Consider the following 21,080-nt stretch of genomic DNA (forward strand, 5'->3'; position numbering starts at 1 on the left):
GGACCCCATCTCCTCTGGACTCCATTACCTCAACACACAATGCACAGTTAGGTTCTGATTAATATAAATAACAAATCCTCTGAAGTAACTATTAAGAATTCTAACTCAATCTATCCAAAGTTACATTTACATAAAATATAGTAAGTAGCTCCAGTCCAATAGAAATAGTCAATATTAATCTGAATATTATGACCACTTTAAGGGATCCTTTGCACTAATCAGGACCTGACTATATTATTATACACAAATATGAAAATGACACTTTAAGATCCTGACCCTGGGGGAGAAGTGACTGAACAAGATTGAGTACAATTTACAAAATTCATGCTGAAGAAAGACAGAAAAAAATAATAATAAAACCAAGGAATAGAGATTCCTTTATATCTCCAGAACCTTTATCTCCACTAAGATTGAAATCTCCTTGAAGCAGCTAGACTTTAAAAGAAAATATGACCACATGAGGCAAAAACTATAGCTATAAGGAAAATCAAGGATGCTATTAAAAAACAAGACAGGCCTCATGTATAATTACAATTTAATGTGAATCATTTACAAAGAAAAATAAATGCAAAATGAATTCCATTTAACTAAACACATACAGAAGATATCAACCACAATTTCAACTTGAAAGTAGCACAATGTAATGAAGAGAGTCTAGTTATAATTCTGTCACTAATTCATTTTTTGACCCTTGGCAAATCATTTCCTTTTTTCTGGGCCTTACTTTTCCTTTGTGAAATGAGAAACCTAGACCTGATGCTCTGTGGAAGTTTCTTCCTAGTCTAAACATTTCTATTAAGCTATGAATAAAATCTACCAATCTGTCATCAAAGTGGTAACACTGCTGCTGCCTTTAAATAGTTTTGCTTTCATTAACACTTTCCGCCATATTTTTAATGCAAACTTAACCAAACTTTAACAATTCAACCATAATAATGTATATCAAAAATGAAATCTGATCCAAAGAATTTGTCCTGAGAAATTCAGACTTTGCCTAGCATTCCTCACGGCTGAATGATGTTTTTATCTTCTGGTGTTATTTACCAGCTCAAATGCAACCTTATACATTGAGGAAAAACAAGTCTGCACTGGACAGTCATACAAAAACTATTTTTAAATTAATATTTAAGTTTTTTTAACAAACAAAAATTCAACAACCATTGCTCATACTGCAAATAATCACAATATAACTATTATTGGCAATAGTTTGAAACATACTACTATTTTAAAATGTTTGTTGAGATTCTGTCCAAGTATGAATACTATCCATTCATCCCAGAACTTGGGTTTCTAAAACTGCAAAGGGAAGATATTTCCTGATAGTTCTCACTCCTTTCAAAATCTATAAATAAAGAAAATTAGTACTTTATGTGAGTACACAAATGAGTATATGTACCCTGGATGCCCCAAATACTCTCAAGTCCACTTTCATTAGAAAGGCATGAGTAACAATAAAAGAATATAAATATAAATAAATAAAATATGAAATGAAACAAAATTCAAGATGGGTAGTGAAAACAAAATGAATCAGAAATTAGAACAGGAATAATTCTCAAAATAATTGCAAACTATTATCAACCATATTAAATATTGCTCAAAATCACTAATAAGAGAAATGCAAACAAAACTACTCTGGATTTTCACCTTATACACAGCATTCATCTGCAAGAATGATTAAAGATGTGACTAGTCAATACTGGAGACATAGTAAGGCAGGCAGATTAACATGCTATTGATAGAATTGCTAAATTGGTCCAAAAATTCTGGAAAATAATTTAGAATTATGCCTAAGTAAATGTCTCTCAATGACTCAGAGATCTACTATTAAGAATATATACCCAAAAGGTCAAAGATAAAAAAGGTTTCACATACAAAAAAATATATCTTTATATAGCAGAATTTTTTATAGTAGCAAAGAAAGAGAAACAAAACAGAAATGTATTGACTGAAGAATGGCTAAGTAAATGGATAATACAAATTGTAATGGAATATACTGAAGCTTAGGAAAGAAATATGAAGATTATAAAGAAAAATATGAAGGCATGAAAATTGATGCAGAGAAGCAAGCAGAACTAAGAAAACAATGCAAAAACAAAGTCCAAAAAAAAGAAATTGAATACTTCATAACAACCAAGCCTGTTCCCAAAGAAAAAATGAGAATATGCCCCTTCCTCTCCCCTTCACTGGAGAGGGTGGGAGATATGGGTGTAGAACACTGCATATGCTATCAGATTCTGTATTCACTTAGTTTTATGACAATGCTCTTTTTTCTTTTTAAATTCTTTGTTACAAGAGATGGCTCCAGGAGGGCCATATCTGAAAATAAATATCAAAATAACAATTACATTTTTTAAAACTTTAAAGATCAACTAAACCCAATATATATTTCCCAAGTCTCCAAGACTTTTTATCTTCAAACATCAGTCATATACCTGGTTGTGCTATCCTAACCTTAGTAATGTGAACAAGGGAAACATTTTAGACATCATTACACATAATGGTTATGTGACTAGTGAAAAATAACCACCTCCAAGGTCAACTAAGTTGTTCAATGGATAGAGAGCCAGAACTAGAAACAAGAAGTCCTGGGTTCAAATCTGGACTCAGACATGTCCTATCTGTGGGTCTCTGCACAAGTCACTTAACCCCAATTGCCTACCCTTTACCACTCTTCTGCCTTGAAACAGATACATAATATCAATTCTAAAAGAGAAGGTAAGGGTTTTAAAAATAAAATAACTAGGGGGGCAGCTGGGTAGCTCAGTGGATTGAGAGTCAGGCCTAGAGACGGGAGGTCCTACGTTCAAATCTGGCCTCAGACACTTCCCAGCTGTGTGACCCTGGGCAAGTCACTTGATCCCCATTGCCCACCCTTACCACTCTTCTACCTAGGAGCCAATACACAGAAGTTAAGGGTTTAATAATGCAAAAATAAATAAATAAATAAATGAATTAATAAATTAATAAAATGAATGAATGACTAGCTCCAAATACAAAAAAAATTATTACAGCATGCAACTTTGGCAAAGTTAAGCTAGTTCACTTTCAATCTTTCCTTTGTGTTCCTTAATATGGTGGGTTGCAGAGACGAAAAGCATGTGAGGAAGCATAGAGAGATATAAGAAGACAAGTGGTAGAGTAGATGATGACTAAAAACAGCAGACAGGCAAAGAAAAGTTGACTGCCCAAAAGGAAACCCTCAATAAATGTGACAATTATTTTGTTGTGAATAGCAAAATATAGTCATAAATCAAGTCCTGATGGACAGAAAGCTTCTCCAACAGGGCGCAACAACTTCTAAACATAGAAGTTGGTCTGTTTCTCCCAAACACATCAAGGAACTACTTATTCATGACAAGTTCCAAATGGATCAATGATTCACAAAGAAAAGCTAGCATCATAAATAAATTAGATGAGAAGGGAAGAAATTACCTTGAAAATTTATGGACAAAAGAGTTTATGACTAAAGCTAAGAGGGAGGATCACAAAAGATAAAAATAAGTTTTACATAAAAGATGTTGCACAAACAAAAAAAAATGCAGTTAAAGAGGGAAAAGACCCAAACATACAAAAACATCTACAACAGCTCTTTTTGTAGTGGCAAAGAACTGGAAACTAAGGAGATGCTCTGCCCTGGAAGATAACTCAATAAATTATGTTATATATGTGAAGATAGGATTAACTCTCCCCTCGCCTACTTTTAAATTTAATCACCAAAAGCACATACACCCTACTTAATGCCTAAGTCGGGGAGGTCCACAATGCTAAAGCAGGTGACAACTCAGAAAAGACCGACTGCCCCCCCGGGCAATCCTAAGCAAAGTTATAGACTACTATTGGTCCCCACAAAGTGGGAGAAGGCACAGAAGTGATGCAAAGAAGGGTCTTTAAAAGTGGAAAAAACTTCCTGTGACCACTCTTCTTTGTCCTGAATCTGGATCATGGAGGAGCTGGGACTCTGGCACTTGAACTGCTTTTAGTAAGACAGTTCTTGGATATTCCCCTTCGGACTACCACATGGGTAAGTGAAAAGGCTGACTCCTTTCCTGGCTTCTGGAGAGATTAATTGCCAGAGGAGACCGCATGGTTATTCGCCACCAAGTCCTCGGGCTGAGCATCCTCCAGTGGAGGGTTAACGAGTCCTGCCTGGTTTGAACCAAGCCAGAGTAATTATCTAGTGTGATAGTAAAGATATCTCCTATACCCCTTTCTCATTTCTCTACTCTTTTCCCTGTATTTTGTAAATAAAGCTGCTAAAAAGTCATTTGATTCGAGATATATTAATTTCGGTGACCACATTCTCTTATATTTAGTCCAACCTTAATTTTAATCCCTACATATAAACATAATGAGAAACTATTATAAGGTTAAAAGTGTGATAGTTTATGAAAAAAAGATTTGTATGATCTGATATAGAGTGAAATGAAGCAAGCCAGAATAGTTTTTATTGTAAAAATATTGAAAAAATTAAACAAAAAAATTTTAATGCCAAGAAAAGGCCCCCCCCAAAAAAATCACAGGTATATACAACAGCTTTGAAAGTTGCATGTCAAATTTATTACATATTTTAAAAGAAAAGCAAGTAGTACTAGAGCATAAGAGATTTGCAAGTTCATATATAGTCTTCTTTCTGTTCTATGTTTATAAAACACCAATGTTATTTGGTGTCTACGTTTGGAATTTTAAAAAAAATTAAAGGGGGCAGTTGGTAGTTCAGTGGATTGAAAGCCAGGCCTAGAGATGGGAGGTCCTACGTTCAAATCTGGCCTCAGACACTTCCTAGCTGTGTGACCCTGGGCAAGTCACTTAACCCCCATTGCCTAGCCCAATAATAGTAAAACAATAATAGTATTAATCCTAAGGTAGAAGGTGTAGGTTAAAAAAAAAAATTTAATACTACTACTTTTTACGTAGCTTCTCAAAAGAGATAGTAAACAAATATATAAAAAGGACAAACATTAACCTCCATTTAAATCCTACTCTTCTGACTCATAGTAGAAGAGAAATAACCCTAGGTTCTGCAGGGCTATGCCAAAAGGGCTCACATTGTGACCTTGTCTCCCCAGCCAAGAAAAGATTCAAGGCTATAATAGGATATGTATCTATTGTCTTAGGTAGGATTATTCTAGCTAAGTTCAGAGAAGTTCTACCATCAAAAGGTTTACTAGGTAATGACTATCAGTCATGAGGACTTATAATGACTATCAACATAGGGAGAATCTCTTTACTAGCAGAGAGATACTCAAACCAGTGAAACAGTAGATCTTAAAGTTTTGAAATAAACAGTATCATCGACAGGAAGGGAGAAATCTATCCTGGAGCAGGAAGCAAATGTCATAGGTGACCATAACAAAAGGAAGCTAATCAGGAAAAAAGGAAAGATGTTAGGTGTCATAAAACATCATTTAAAGGGAGGAAATGGAAAGAAAAAGTACAATGGTTATAGATCCTGATCCAGTGTCTATTATAGTAAAGTTTCCAGCAGGAGGAACTCATCTTTTCTTTTTTGTTCTTCCAAAAATACCTCAGTATTCATTCTTTTGAACCTGACATCTCATCTGAAAGATTATAGGCTCTTGCTTCCATCTGCTGAGGTGAGCATCAGAGAAAGCCTCTGACAAGAAAAAACTTAAGGAATTCTCCTATGGTTTGGCCAATAAAAAATATATTCCTATCACATCCTGCTTTTACTATAGCCAGCTTTATCAGTGGCTAGCTAGGGTTCATCCTTCAGCTCCACAGGTCAGTTCTCATGCTTTGTTTTATACTTAACATCAGAAAAATTACTATTTTAAAAAGAATATAAAGAGGTAACTAGGTGGCTCAGTGGATCTAGAGCCAGGCCTGGAGATGGGAGATCCTGGATTCAAATCTGGTCTCAGATACTTCCTAGCCATGTGACCCTGGGCAAGTCACTTAACCCCCACTGCCTACCCCTTACCAAACTTATGCCTTAAAGCCAATACACAGTATTGATTCTAAGATGGAAGGTAGGGGTTTAAAAAAAATGTACACTAGAAATTAGATAAAGCACCCCCACAAGCCAAAACTAATATAGCTACAAACTAAACCAGAATCTAAATAGATAGAGCCAAGCTCTTACATTTGGTGGGTTTCTTTTAAGTAAAGTTCAGTTTATTTCTACAAATGACAAGTACTTCTCAGAACATCAATTTCCTTAATCTTAGGTTAAATAATACCTACTATCCTTTATAATTGGGTTTATGGTAGGAGAAAAATTCAATCTTCTCCAAGTTACATAGTTTAACTTAGTATTTTGACAGACCAAAAAAAATGTGTCACTAATTAAGCATATTTTTTTAAAAGAGAAATGTTAAGTCATCAGCATTGTAAACAAATGATGAAGCAAAATCTAATGACCTCATTTTGGAGAGCTTACTTTTGGGAAATGCTGCAGAGGTTACTCCTTCCCTCTTTTTAAGTGTTTGAAAAAGGCGGGGGGGGGGGGGAGCTGGGGGAGAAGGAGGGGGAATCATAACAAATGAATGTTGTGAGTTTTTGTTTTCTCTTTTTCTAAAAGGAGGAAGAGAACTTATAGGATTACATAACTCCTTTGGCCTGTAATTTAGACCAGTTCCTCAAACTACACTGCACTAAATTCAAGATTTGAAACAAATTTTAAGTAGAAAGAACATATCTACTATTTTCTGTTATGACTTAATTTTAATAGAAATATCTACTTGCATATTTACATTTAATATTTCAAACAACCATAAAGTGGTAACAAATTAATTTTTTGTCACATGCTACAAGGATTAAGGGTTTCTTTAGACATAACTGTTTAGTAACCAGCATATACCACTAAATGGAGACTAACACATAGTTTTTTATTTTAAAAAAAATTTTAGTCAAGTTAATTGTTTAGTCAAGTTAGAATCAGTGTTAATGACAAATCTGCATTAATGCATTAAAAGATAAATCTAATTTGAAAGCCAGGTCACACTACCAAAAATATTTCCTTTTGCAAATTACAAAAAGAGTTTTAAAGTATTTTTAAATGCCAAAGGAAACCAAAATTGTTCATTTTAAAACCCATGTTTCTATTTTCTTTTTTCTTCTATCAAATAACCTTGTGAATCTTTTAAACTATATAAAAATATCTATCCTAAAATAAAAGCTCATTACTAACTATAGAACTAATTTTCCTGCAATACCTTAACAAAATCTCTCTAAAGTGAGATAAATGGAGCAAATAAATAACTACAGTAGAAGCAATCTTCAAAAACTTTATTACACTTTTTTTATCATTAGATTCTCATAATTTTATCTTTCAAATGCTAGGCCAAACTGAACAACTTGAGCTCAAGTTGTCTAATTTTAACAAGGCCTTTTTCTTATGGGAAATATGTAAAAATAATTCTAATAAAACATATGTAGTTCTATTACAAAGGAAGTAATATGTGCCAATTCACAGGATGTACTACTCTACTTGAAAAGCTTTTTGTGGTTACTTAGTGTAAATACAAGAAATGCTCAGAAACAGAATTTCTTCTTTCTACCCATTCTTGAAAATGGTCATTTTACTTGTGAAATAAATAAGTATAATTTTGAACTTCACAGAATATTAAACATTTCTACAAAGTCACAGGTTTTTATTCAAAGTATATGTAACACAAAACTGGCATGAGAAGTAAAAACAAAATAAATCACACAATATCCCAATCTACTTTGACCATCTACAGGTCTCTCTCTGAGCTAATTGAAGGACAGAAAGTACAGTGCACATTAAAATATCAATCTCTTAGCTGGCTACCACTGAAGAGTTCCAGTGTAAAGCTACAAAACTGATTTGTCAACTTCACAATTTACTGGCTTTGGCAGAGGAAAGGACGTATGGCAAGACTGAGAAAGGAAAGCAGAAGACTAGAGGTATCAAGACCACCAGGGCTAAAAATTCAGAATTAAATAAATTCTTTTATAATAAAAATGGAACGGCCTCAGCCACTTCCCAGCTGTGTGACCCTGGGCAAGTCACTTGACCCCCATTGCCCACCCTTACCAATCTTCTACCTATGAGACAATACACCGAAGTACAGGGGTTTAAAAAAAAATTTTTTTAAAAATGGAAGAGGAGACATTTTTAGATGTAATAATAGGAATATTAGGATGTAATAGTAGGAAACAAAGTTTTTGTTGAAGTATTTGGAAGCTGAAAATTTGAATTTGAATCCCAGCTCTGCCAGTGATTATCTGTATGCCCTTGGACAAGTTTCCCCATCTATAAAATAAACTGGACTACAAAATGTCTACAGAGCATTATGGCTCTAAATCTATGGTTCTATATATTTCTACTATAGTCCCTTATAAGAAGTTAAGACACACACAAAAAAGAAAACAAGTCAAGGAAGTTATGATCTTGACTGATTTGGCTAAGATACTACTCTCCAAGACACTAAATATACAACAAAAGAATGTCATGATATTGAAGACCATACCACTTTCTCCTGAAGTCGGGGATGGTGGTGGAGTGGCAGCAGTAACACTGTGCTTATCCCAAATGGCCTCCAAAATACCTGCAAAGAGAGGAATAGTTTAGAAGTCAATCAACCTACTATGTGCTGGGCACTGTGCTAAATCCTGGAAATACAAAAAGAGTCAAAAGACAGTCCCTGCCTGCCCTCAAGAAGCTCATAAACTAGATCTAAGGACGCCAGCCTTGAAAAATGTAATGGGATAGTGGGAGTATCAATTTGGCAGTAATTTCAATCAATTAAGTTGTTATTTGGGTGGGAGAACTATAAAACTGTGAGACAGAATGCTGCCCCTCAAGAAGTTTAAAATCTTACTGAAGACTCACTAACACATAAAATAATACTATTAGTACATAATGAAATAAATTAAGTATTCAGAGGATCCTAGATTTAGACTTGAAAGACACCTTAGAATTCAACTTCTCCAATCCTATGATCATAAGATTTAATTTAGCAGCAGACAATAGTGAGCCACTGAAGGTTACATAATGAAAGAGTTTAATCTGCCAACAATCCTCAGTCACTCAATATTTACATGCCTAAAATAAATCAAGGTGTTGTGCTAGACCCGGTGAAACAAAAATGAAAAAGACTAACAAGCTCTGTTCTTGACGAATGAAGATTCTAATAAGGGCTGAAGCTAAGGAGAGAGAGAGAGAGAGAGAGAGAGTGGCACAGAAACACAAGACAAACATTAGATAAAACATAATGAAGAAAAGAAAGAAGGGTACTAGAGAAAAATCTGAGGGGGGAGATATTAGTTAGAGGAAGGGGGTAAACCCGGGAGGCTCCAAGGAAGAGCTATACCATAGCTAAGCCCTGGAGGATTTCAATGGGCAGAGATGGGGAAAGATTAGAGAATTAAATACATGAGTGCACAGAACTGGGGTAAAGAACAGAAAAAAAACTGAAAAACAGCTAGTTTAAATTTAAGTGTGCAGGAAAGGGATAAATGTGACATGAGGCTGGAAAGGTAGGCTGAAGCTAGATTGTAAAAGTCCTTAAATATTAGTGTAAGCAGAAACTTCTATAATATCCTATGGCAATAGTGAACTACTAAAAGTTCCTGAGCAGGGGGCAGCTGGGTAGCTCAGTGGTTTGAGAGTCAGGCCTAGAGATGGGAGGTCCTAGGTTCAAATCTGACCTCGGACACTTCACAGCTGTGTGACCCTGGACAAGTCACTTTATCCCCATTGCCTACCCCTACCACTCTTCTGCCTTGGAGCCAATAAACAGTATTGATTCTAAGACGAAAGGTAAGAGTTTAAAAGAAAATAAAATAAAAAGTTTCTGAGCAGAAAAGTGAAATCATTGGTCAGACCTGTCAATATGAAAGATATTTTGGCAACTGCATAAAGGATGAAGTAGAGAAGAGGGAATATAATCTCACCAGACTTCTAGTTAAGAAGCAATTGCAGTAGGCTAAGTTGGAAGTGATAAATTTGAAACAAGACTGGTAACCAAGCTGAGGAAAAAGAAACTATGGGACCATAGATTTAGAAATGGAAGGACTTCTGACCCATCCTCCTCATTTTACAAGTTGGAAGAGACCTCTTTTGAACCCAGATCCTCTGAATCCAAATTCAGTGTTTACCTGTTTATCACAATGACTTTTAGATCATTTAGATTATGGGGACAGCTAGGTAGTTCAAGAGATTAATAGCCAGATCAAGAGACCCAGAGGGTCCTGGGTTCAAATGTGGCCTCAGATACTTCCTGGCTATGTGATCCTGGGCAAGTCACTTAACCCTTTATCATTCTTCTGCCTTGGATCTGATACTTAAGTGTGGATTCTAAGATAGAAGATAATGGTTAAAAAAAATTATGGAGACTAAATAAAACATGGCTATTCTAACTAGATGCAAAAGGTAAAAAGAGAATAAAAGAAGACTCCAATGTTTAGAACCTAGATGACTGAGAAGATGGTGATAGATGATAACTGGAAAGGACAGTTTGGGGAGGAAGGTGAGGAGGTCAGTTTCAGACAAGTATTTGAAGTACTACCAATGGGACACCCAGATAGAAGCTGGGGTTGAATCTTTACATGTACACACTATTTTGGGGTTATTTGCACAGAGTTAATAATTAAAATCAAGAAAGTAGATGATTATCTCCAAGGAAGAGCATATATAGAAAGAAGAGAGTCAAAAGACAGAACGTAAATTCATATTTAACATTTGGGAAGAAGACATCGAACCAGTGGAAGCTATGAAGGAAATGTCAAACAGGTGGAAGAACCAGAAAAGAAGAATGTCAAAGCAGTTAATGAAAAAGATATTATTCTGGAAATAGTCGTGATCATGTGCCAAATACTGCAGAAAAGTCTAAGAGGAAATAAACTACTGAAAGCCACTGTAAAGTTTGGAGGGAACATTTTTAGTAGAGTGGTAAAATCTGAAGCAAGATTGAAAAGGGTTGAGAAGTGACTGATGGTAAAGATGTAAAAAAAAAATAAAGGAAGAAAAAATACAAAGAACAATGGCTGGAGGAAATAACAGTGTTAGGATAAAGTTTTAGAATAGGTGAGACTCAAGGAAATTAGCAGACAACAAGAAAATAAGGAAGTGGGGTAAAAAATAAAGGGAAGAGATATGGGAGGGATTTTGAAGGAATGAAATCAGGACTGGCTATAAGAAAGAAAAAAATTATGTCAAGTTTTTGATTGAGGCTAACTTGTAATACTCAAGGTGCACAGAAAGAAACTAATGGGGAAAAATAACATATTCATTAAGCAAATACTCTCTGTAGAATCTTCTGAAAGCCAATGAAGGAGATAAAGGTAAACATTAGCAAAGCATGAGGAAGATTATAAAGCAGTGATTTGTGGAATCAGAAGTTCAAATCTTAACAGCTTATTGTAACCTTGAGAAAGTCAATTAACAATCTGGCCTTGGTTATTTTCACTGCTACCTCACACAAGTTTTGTCCCATTCTCCCTTTTCCAGGGTCTACAGAAGTCCTAAAGCTTCCTTCAGCAGTGAGAGAATCCAAGAGCTAGAAGGGATCTCAAAAGTTTATTATTCCCTACCCAATACAGTGCTCCTCATGTAAATCTTGGTCATATTCTCTCTCCCTCTGCTCACAAGCCTCCAAAAGCTCCCTGACTACTACTGAGTAACACTCAAGCTCCACACTGCCTTCCAGGCCCTTCAGGAGCATTTCTCTCTAACTTTCCAGCCTTCTATCCTATCACTTATTTTTTTGTATAGTGGATAATCTAACTAACATAGATTACTCTGGAAGTCCAAAGCTTTCCCCGAGTTTTCTCTGTTCCATACGTTTAAAATATTCTACCTCACTCCTTTACTTGCTGCCTACTGAATAATAATTATCCTTGAAAGCTAAACTCAAATGACTCCTCTTCCATAAACTTTCTCCCTTGAGGGAGATGACCTTCCTTTGCTTTTCTATAGTCTAATGTCCTTTCCTATATTTGTCTAGTGTCCTTTCTACTACACCACAACTATATGTTTCACCAAACTCCTGTTCAGTCAAATTATTTTTATGTATTCAAAATTCAAATTAAAAGCATTCATATACATATGTATATATATGTTTGGTTTTTTTTTTTTTTAAACTAGAAAATGTTGAACAGATGAACTGACAACAAAATGTTAACTGGCTTATAATTCTCAGTGCTGCCTCTGATGCACCACAGCATGGACACTTTTTTCAAAATTGTAATCACACTCACCTGTAAGTAATCCAAGTACAGTTTGTACCTGGTCCAATAGCAGCTTCCTCAACTCCTCTTTCCGAGCCACACTAAGGTCTTCACGGGGGCACGCCAACTCTTCTGAAGTTGTTTTCAACATGATCAGTCCAAGGGGAGTTGTTAAAGGGGACTGTATCAACTGGAAGGACAAAATACAAACAAGTGTTGAAGAAAACTCATAAAGGCTAGTAAGAATTCTATAGATGGAAATTCATTTTGGCAAGATAGATTATTAAAACAAAGTGAAATTCAATTTCACATGAGTTTAATCTGAAAAGTTATACACACAAAACATAATCTTACATCTGGGTAGCACTAACTTTTCAAAACACACTAAAATTTACCTCATTTTAAATACAAAAATCCTTAAATTAGGAACGCACATTCAGAGGAAGGACTGCAGGAGAGGAAACATAGAAGAAAAAGAGCTGCTTGAACGCATGGGTCGAGGTGGACATGACTGGGGATGTAGACTCAAAACTACCACACCAATGCAACTAACAACAATTTGGAAATAGGTCTTGATCAATGACACATGTTAAAACCAATGGAAATGTGAATCGGCCATGGGTGGGGGGAGTGCGGGAGGTAAAGGGGAAAGTAGGAGCATGAATCATGTAACCATGTTAAAAATGAATATTAATAAATGTTTAATAAAAAAATTTTTAAAAATCCTTAAATTAGGAGCTGAAATAACTTACTCCTAAAAAGCTATAAAAGACAAGTTTCCTTCGGGTATAGGTCTTAAAGAGTCTTCATTGAAGTAGGGCATTCAAATCATGGATTTCCACTTCACAATACTGATAGAATAAAGTCCTAAAGAACTCCTATAACTCCCTTTTTCATTCAAAGTCCTATACGAGTCATCATAATACATCAAATCTATAGATAATACAAAGCTGGAAAGAAAAACCAACACATTAGTTGATAAAATGAAGATCTAAAAATACCTCAGACAGTAGGTCAACTCTATTAAGAGGGAATTTAATGGATATAGCTGGGTGGCTCAGCAGATTGAGAGCCAGGCCTAGAAATGGGAGATCCTAGGTTCAAATCTGCCCTCAGAAATTTCCTAGCTGTGTGACCCTGGGCAAGTCTCTTAACCCCCATTGCCTTACCAATCTTCTGCCTTGGAACCAATACATAGTATTGATTCTAAGATGGAAAGTAAGGATTTTCAATTTTAAAATGTTTTTTAAAAAAGGAATTTAATAGGGATAAAGGTAAAGTCTTACAATTGGATGCAAAATATCAACTTGACAGATACAATATGGGTGACATACTCAAGATGTAGCTCAGATGCAAAAGAAAAAAAAAAAACAATCAAAACAGCTACTATAATCTTAGGCTATATTGAAAAAAATATCCATGACTAGGAAAGCATGGTCCCATGGTATTTTGTCCTGGTCAGAGTACCTTTAAAATATAATATGTTCAGTTTGGAAGACTACACTTTAGGGAAACCACTTAGAAGCTGGACAGCATCTAGAGAAGAGCAAATATATTATTCAGGTTACCTTATGAGATCAGTTAAAGGAACTGGAAAAATATTTTTGAAATTTTTTTAAATGTCAAGTCAACAAGCATTTCATTGAATTTTCATTTGAAATTTCATTTCATTCATATGTATATATACATGCATGTATACGTACACCATGCATATATATACTCCTGGTGCCTGTTGTCTTTCTTATCAAGAGAAATCAGTCAATAAACATTTATTAAATGCCTACCATATACCAAACATAATGCTAAGTGCTGAAGATATGAAAAGAAGCAAAAGACAATACCTGTTCTCAAAGAGCTTACATTACAAGGAAAACAACAAGCAAACAAATGTGCAAATAATCTACATACAGGATAAATAGGAAGTACATAAGAAAGGGAAGACACTAGAATTTAGAGGAGTTAGAAAAGGCTTCCCGTAGAAGATATGATTTCAGTTGGGACTTTAGTTGGGAAGTCAAAAATAAGGAGACAGCATTCTAGGCATGAGGATACAGCAAGAAAAAATATTGAGCTCAGAGATGAAATGTCTTGTTCTTAGAATATCAAAGAAGTCAAAGTCATTGATCAAAGAATACATAGTAATGAATAAGGCAAAAGAAAATTGAAGAGGTAGGAGAGAGCTAGGTTATAAAGGGCTCTGATTGCTAAACAGGATTTTCTATTTGATCCTGGAGGCAAAAGGGAGCCAGTGGAATTTATTGAGTAGGATAGTGATATGGTCACACCTGAGCTTTAGAAAAATCACTTTAGTGGCTAAATGGAGGATGGATTAGAGTGAGAGACTTGAGGCAGGCCAACCCATCAGCAGGCAATTCCAATAGTCTACATGTGAGATGATGAGGACCTGCACGAGAGTGATGACAGTGACAAAGAGAAGGGGGTATATTTCAATGATGTTGCAAAGGTGAAATCAACAAGTTCTGGCACAGATTGGCAATGGGAGGTGAGAGATAGTGAAAATTTATTGGGAAAAGACAATGAATTCCATTTTGGACATGCTGACTTTGAAATATCTGCTGGATAACCAGTTCAAGATGTCTGACTGGATTTGGGAGATGCAAGTTTGGAAGTCAGCAAAAAAGGTTGGGACAATATAGACATATTTGAAAAACATCAGCACAGAGATAGAAATTTAATCTATGAGATCTGATGAAAGAGTATGGAGAAAATGGACCAGAACTTAGAACCTTGAGGGACACCTGAGAAGTAGTGATGTGGGCTGACAGAGGGCAGTGAGGGGTAATAATAAAACATTTCTCACTAGTCAGCACTGGTTAAACATCAACTACAAAATCTATAGTTTCAGCATCAGTCAAGCATGAATTGCAGACTGAACAATTATCCACTCTATGTACTGGATCTATAATATCCTATACTGAGCATCAGCTTTGTGCCTAATCTGTTTTATTGATTACTCATAATGTTCTTAGAACTGTAAGACATAATTACCTCTAGTGGTCCTTGAATGTATAACTAACTCCACACACACACACACATACACACACCATATTCTCATTCTAGAAGGGCCTCTCACATTGACAAATGATGACAAGGTTGCACTGAGAACTCTGGCATTCCAGAAGAATCCCCCAATCTTGCACATGCTCCTTATTCCCTATGACAACAAACTCCAAAATACACTTCAACCCGAATTTGGAACGGGAAATGACAAGCTCCCAGAACCTAATAAATATGCCAACCCTGATCCATAGTGTGTGGAAGCTGTCACTCTACAGTGGAAGTTGCCACTATGGTAGAGCTGCTACTCCATACTATCAGCTCTAAAAAGGCTCTTCTACTCGCCCCTGCGCTGGTCCATCAGTCCTAAAGCTACCTAATTAGCCTCCAGACTGTTCCACTAGCTATTAGGCTACTATGCCACCATAAACCACTTCTTCAAATAAAATTTGCTTCTTGCTTCTGAATTAAACAGAATTTGAGTCTCCCATTCTTGGGGTAAGACCCAGCTACAAACTTGGATGTGTTTTTCCCACAAGAGGATGATAAAAATGGGCAAAATGATCTAATAAGGACAGAACCAAGAAAGCAGTATCACAAAACCCAGAGAGAAGAGAGTATCAAAAAGGAGATGGGATAATAAACAGTGTCTGGCTTCTGACTCTTTGAGGAGTTTAGACACAAAGGGAAGAAAAAATTCAGGACAATAGTTAGCAGAGATGGAATGATCAAATTTTTCCTAGGATGAAGGGAACATGGACATGTTTGTAGCCAGTAGAGAAGCAGCCAGCAGACAGGTAGCAACTGAAAATATAGTATAGAAGGAAGGGATGACAGAAAGGAAAATGTTGGGAGAAGAGGGGAAGGAGTGGGAACTATTTAGCAAATAAAAGGGTAAGAAGGCCACTTCATCATGTGGGACAGAGATAATGGAAAAAATAATGGCAGGTAGCATATGAATAATTTGAAATAAGGAAGAAATGAGAAGGTGGTGGTTGGAATCACTGGGATGTAAAGGGTATGACCAGGGATGAAATGGTAACATGTTTTATTATAGACCCTCAAAAGACAAGCCTAGTCATTGCATTGTTCATTCAAAGTCATTTTTCCTTACAAAACTGTTGTCTTTTATGTGCGTCGGCCATGGGTGGGGGGGAGGGGGTGAAGGGGAAAGTAGGAGCATGAATCATGTAACCATGTTAAAAATGATTATTAATAAATGTTTAAAAAAAACTGTTGTCTTTGTTTAAATTATTCTTCCAGTTCTGCTCACTGTTCATCACTTCACATTACCAGGGATTGTGTGAAATTTTCTCTTTTATAATGTCTTACAGTACAAATAACATCCCATAACATAAATATAATTGTTCAGCTATTTCTCAACAGCCTAAGAGGTAAGAGAAAGCACTTCCCTTAGATTAATTCTTTGCTTTTCTTCCCCACTCCCTCACCCCCTTTCATATCCCCTTCAGAATCAGGAAGTTTGTCTTCTGACTAATCCCTCCCAGATATTTTCCTCTCTTAACTCTACCTCATCTCTATCTTCACTTGTTTCCCAGTTGAATTGCATATATTTGTTGCTACTATTCTTCTGTAGTTTCAGTAATGTCCAAGACTTCATAAGCCTATTTGAAGTTTTCTTGGCAGAGATAGTGGTTTACTATTTCTTTCTCCAGTCCATTTGGCACATAAGGAAACTGAGACAAATAGGGTTATGTAACTTGCCCAGGGTCACACAGCTAGCTGGTAAGAGCCTGAGGCCAGATTTGAATTCAGTTCTTCCTAACTCCTGACCCAGCACTTTATCCACTATGCCACCTAAGCTGCTATACATTGGTACACAAACCACTGGCAGGCAGGGGATTCTATTCAACCCTCTTTTGTCCGTTTCAGATAAGAATGAGGTTTATCTGATGCCCCTTTTCCCCTAAATTCCTCTATCTATATTCTTCTCAGGCAACCCAATTATGAGAAATAGCCAGTGCAACACACAGCACCTCCCCATTTCTTCCTCCTTTCTACATTAGAGTATTCCTTCTTTCATCTTCCCTTCTCTTTCACCCTGTAAACCCTCAGAACAGAACCAATCCTCTCTTGGAACTTCTATTTTTTATTCCCTTCGAAATCCTCTAAAGTCAATAACGTTCTGAAGGAACACTTGTTTTTCCATCCCCACTTGGAACTCACATCAACCTACACTTGTTGGGTCCAGACACAAAATCCTATAGACTACATGTGTCTTACCTCTGGTCATACTAGGTCAGCCTGTGCTGAAACTGGTTGTCTGGATAAGTCCCTTTTCCTACTGCCCATGGACTTCTGGATGACTCTTGTGAAGTTCTGTGATGGATGGAGCCATTTACTATAGTTTCCCATTTGAATACTTAATCAATTTTCTCTCTGGTGCAAACTTCAGAATTTTGCTGAAGTAGGGTATGTGGGAACTGGGCAGTCTGCCTCCCATTCAGACCATCATACTGGCAAAAAAGTCAAAATGGGAATTTAACCTAGAGAAGAGAAGACTTAAAGACTAAATGATAGCAGTCTTTAAGGATTTATAGGGCTACCACATGAAAGAATACTTTTATTTATTATTCTGCTTCATCCCAAAGGGTGAAACTGAAATCAAAGGGTGAAGTTAGAGAGGCAGATTTTTGTCTTGATGTACAGAAAATTTTCCTAACAATAAAAGCACTCCAAAAGTAGAATGGACTGCTAGGTATTCTAGAAAAAGCTAGATCATCACTTATCAAGTATGTGGTAGTCAAGATTCATATCCAGATAGCAGGTTGAACTTGATGGCCTCTAAGGTCAATTTTTATCCCTCTGGATTATGTGATTTTCAATTTTCAAATAAAACCCATTAAACAAATCAATCATTCCAAATAAAAATTAGGAAAGTTAGCCTAAAGAAGAAAAGACTTAAGATGGACATGCATGTATCTGACATACTATCTGAAGGGTTTTCAACTGGAATGGTGGTAGACTTGTTCTACTTAAGCCCAGAGAGGCAGACTTAGGTTTGAAATAAGAAAAAAAAAGTTCTAACAATTAGAGCTATCCAAATGGAAGGGGGCTAGCTGCCCTGGGCAGGAGAAAAGGTGAGGAGGTAAAGAATTAGGTTCTTTTATGCTAAGGTGTCTTCATTAACATTAGCCAACCACTACAACATAGCAAGATCTACGACTTAAACTGAAACTCACCATTACTTAAACTGGACCAGGAAAACTTTTAGTAGGTTGACTTAAAAGATTTTATGATAACCAAGGTGACTCTAAAACCGGTTTTACTCTGCTGCAATTATACCTGATAAAAAATTTTGCTTCATTACCAGTAATCAAGCAGCAATCTTTCCTTGCACATCTTGAATATTAACCATATACTAAATATCACTGAAAGTTAAACAATCACAGAATTTTTAAGTTTAAAATACTATCCTTTCATTTTACACATGAGGAAACATATCCAGGGAAAAGTAAAGTAACTTCCCCAAAATTACAAAGCCATTTAGGGGCAAAAGTGAAACTAAAATCAACATTTATTCAAGTACACCATAAATATTTTAAAGTTATAAAGGCAGGAGTTTAAAAAGTCCACATTTCTAATTGTTTAAAAGACATCTTGTGCTCTAATCCTACAACAATAGCCTCTTAGTACTACTGAACAGACTACTCCAGTACTCTAACAGATGTTTCCTTCTCTATTATTCCTTCTACAATCCAAAATAACCTTATTTATACATAGATTTGATAATGACACTGCTATTTTCAAAAATCTACAGTGGCTTCTTTTTGCCTTTGAGTTAAAACCAAATTTCTTTTTCCGGTATTTAAGAATCTCTATAGAACTTGGAATGATTTACTTTATTAACCTTATTTTATAACACTCTCTTCTTCGGACACGACAGTATATCTTAACTAAACTGGATAGATTATCACTTTCTGCTACCCTAAGCATATGCTTCTTACATGCCTTTGATAGGACCCTTTTCCCCTCAGATGTACAAAACAACTTTTGTTTTGGAACTCTCAACTGTACTCGTGTAATGTTACTGAGCAGAGGTGTCAAACACAAACTGGGAAGATATTTAGCAAAATAAATAAAAATATAACATTACATCTTAAAACTAAGTCAATATGCAGCCTGCAGAGATTGTTATGTATGGAATAATGGCCCCTTTTCTATTTGAGTCTGATATCACTATTGTAGAATTTGGTTTCCAGAACTGATGTCTTTTGCCCCTACTAGACTCTCAGCTCCAGAAGAATAGGTACTATGCCTTATCTAAACTTCTCTCCTCCAGTACCTAATAAACTTATAATAAATATTTGTTGAAATGAATAAGATAGAATAAAAAGGGGAAAATGATAAAAAAAAAAAAAGATAGAAAAAAGTTAGTGATGCTTCCAGTGAGAAAGCTAAACACTAAGAAGACAAGCATCAGCTTCTTTTATTGATTAAGAAATACTGATAGGACTTCCAGCCAGGATGGTATCTAATGTAAATAGATTCCTTGGAAACTAGAATATATCAAACTAAACTCTATTAGAATTAGCAAGAAATATTAGAACAAAATTAAAAGCTATTCTAGATATCTTAAGGCTATAAAAGATTACTATCAAGCACAGTTTTAGTTTGAAATGTTTTTAAATCCTAAATAATACATTCCATTTTTCAATGGATTTCTCAACAAAATACTTAACAGAAATGCCATAGGTCCTCTTACATTGCTGACACTAGGATATTGCTACTCATAAACTACTGATTGAGTCCTCTCTGTTTTCCTGACACTTTACAATTTAATTTACTCTGGCCACTCCCCGATGACATAAGGGTATTCTTAAAGAGAGAAGCCACCAAGGGGCACACTTCCTAGCCATGTGACCCCAACTAAAACACTTAACCTCCATTGCCTACTAGCCTTTATCAATCTTCTGTCTTGGAACTAAAACACAGAACTGTTTTGAAGGCAAGGATTTTGGTTTGTTTTTTTTTTTAAGAGGAAAAAAAGTGAAAGAAGCCACCAAAAGATTCTAATGCTGCCTACCATAGTCCAGTAAATTCCTCACCTACTTTTTGCAATCTTCTCAGCCTAGAACAATGCTTACCTCAAAATGTTTCCATTGCCAACTATGTGAATTGAAACAATTCATTATTTATCAAGAAATAATAAACAACTGAACAATGCTATATGTAAAACCCAGTGGAATTGCTCACTGGCTACAGGGGGACATGAATCATGTAACTACGGAAAAAAATTCTAAATTAATTCAATAATAAAAATTAAAATTAAAAAAATAATAATAAACAACAAGAATCACCCTTTTATAATAGTTTTTTCCCCCCAAGTGGACAAATTTTTCACACAAATAAAAGAAATCCCTATCTTATACACAAATCTTGCAAAAATACATTCCTAAAATAGTTAAATCTTAAAACTTCTTTACAAGCCGAGAAAGAAACAACTTATGTAAGTTTCTCGGGATAAGATATTCAAAACTCCTGAAATGGTTTATCAGATTTCCTTAAGGCATATTCTTACCTGTAAAATGTTTGTAAAAAAGTCATGGTAGAACATAGGCCAATCTTGGCGGCCAATATCAACAATAACTTTGCAGAGTTTGTTTCGGATAAAATAAGGTAAGGTTTTGTGGTGAGCTAGAAGGAGCTTGGGCAGGCAGCTACGGATTTCCATTTTATCCTGGGATGGGACTCCCAGCCACATTTTATTGATCAGATTCTAAAAAACAAAAAGCATACCCTTTATGTTAGCAAACCATGTATGCAAATAATAGCCTTTAATCACTAAACAAAATGGTGTTAAGTTTTCATACGCAAAAAAATTTCAAATTGCACAAACTGGTTAAAATCTGATTTTATGATAGAGGTTGTAGAACTTTCTTTTG

At 35.6% G+C, this 21,080-nt stretch overlaps 1 protein-coding gene across 1 annotated transcript in view; it reads right to left on the minus strand.

The window, feature by feature from the left end:
• Positions 1–21,080, minus strand: part of XPO6 (exportin 6) — a 115,811-nt gene that overhangs the window by 73,463 nt on the left and 21,268 nt on the right. Inside the window, exons 4-6 of the mRNA XM_044656758.1 lie at positions 20,717–20,914; positions 12,187–12,346; positions 8,457–8,534 (exon numbers count right to left, since the gene is read on the minus strand). Of these exons, the coding sequence (XP_044512693.1) occupies positions 8,457–8,534; positions 12,187–12,346; positions 20,717–20,914 (436 nt within the window). The remainder of the gene's footprint in view (positions 1–8,456; positions 8,535–12,186; positions 12,347–20,716; positions 20,915–21,080) is intronic.

The sequence above is a fragment of the Gracilinanus agilis genome, chromosome 1 (assembly GCF_016433145.1).
Source record: "Gracilinanus agilis isolate LMUSP501 chromosome 1, AgileGrace, whole genome shotgun sequence".
NCBI lineage: Eukaryota > Metazoa > Chordata > Mammalia > Didelphimorphia > Didelphidae > Gracilinanus > Gracilinanus agilis.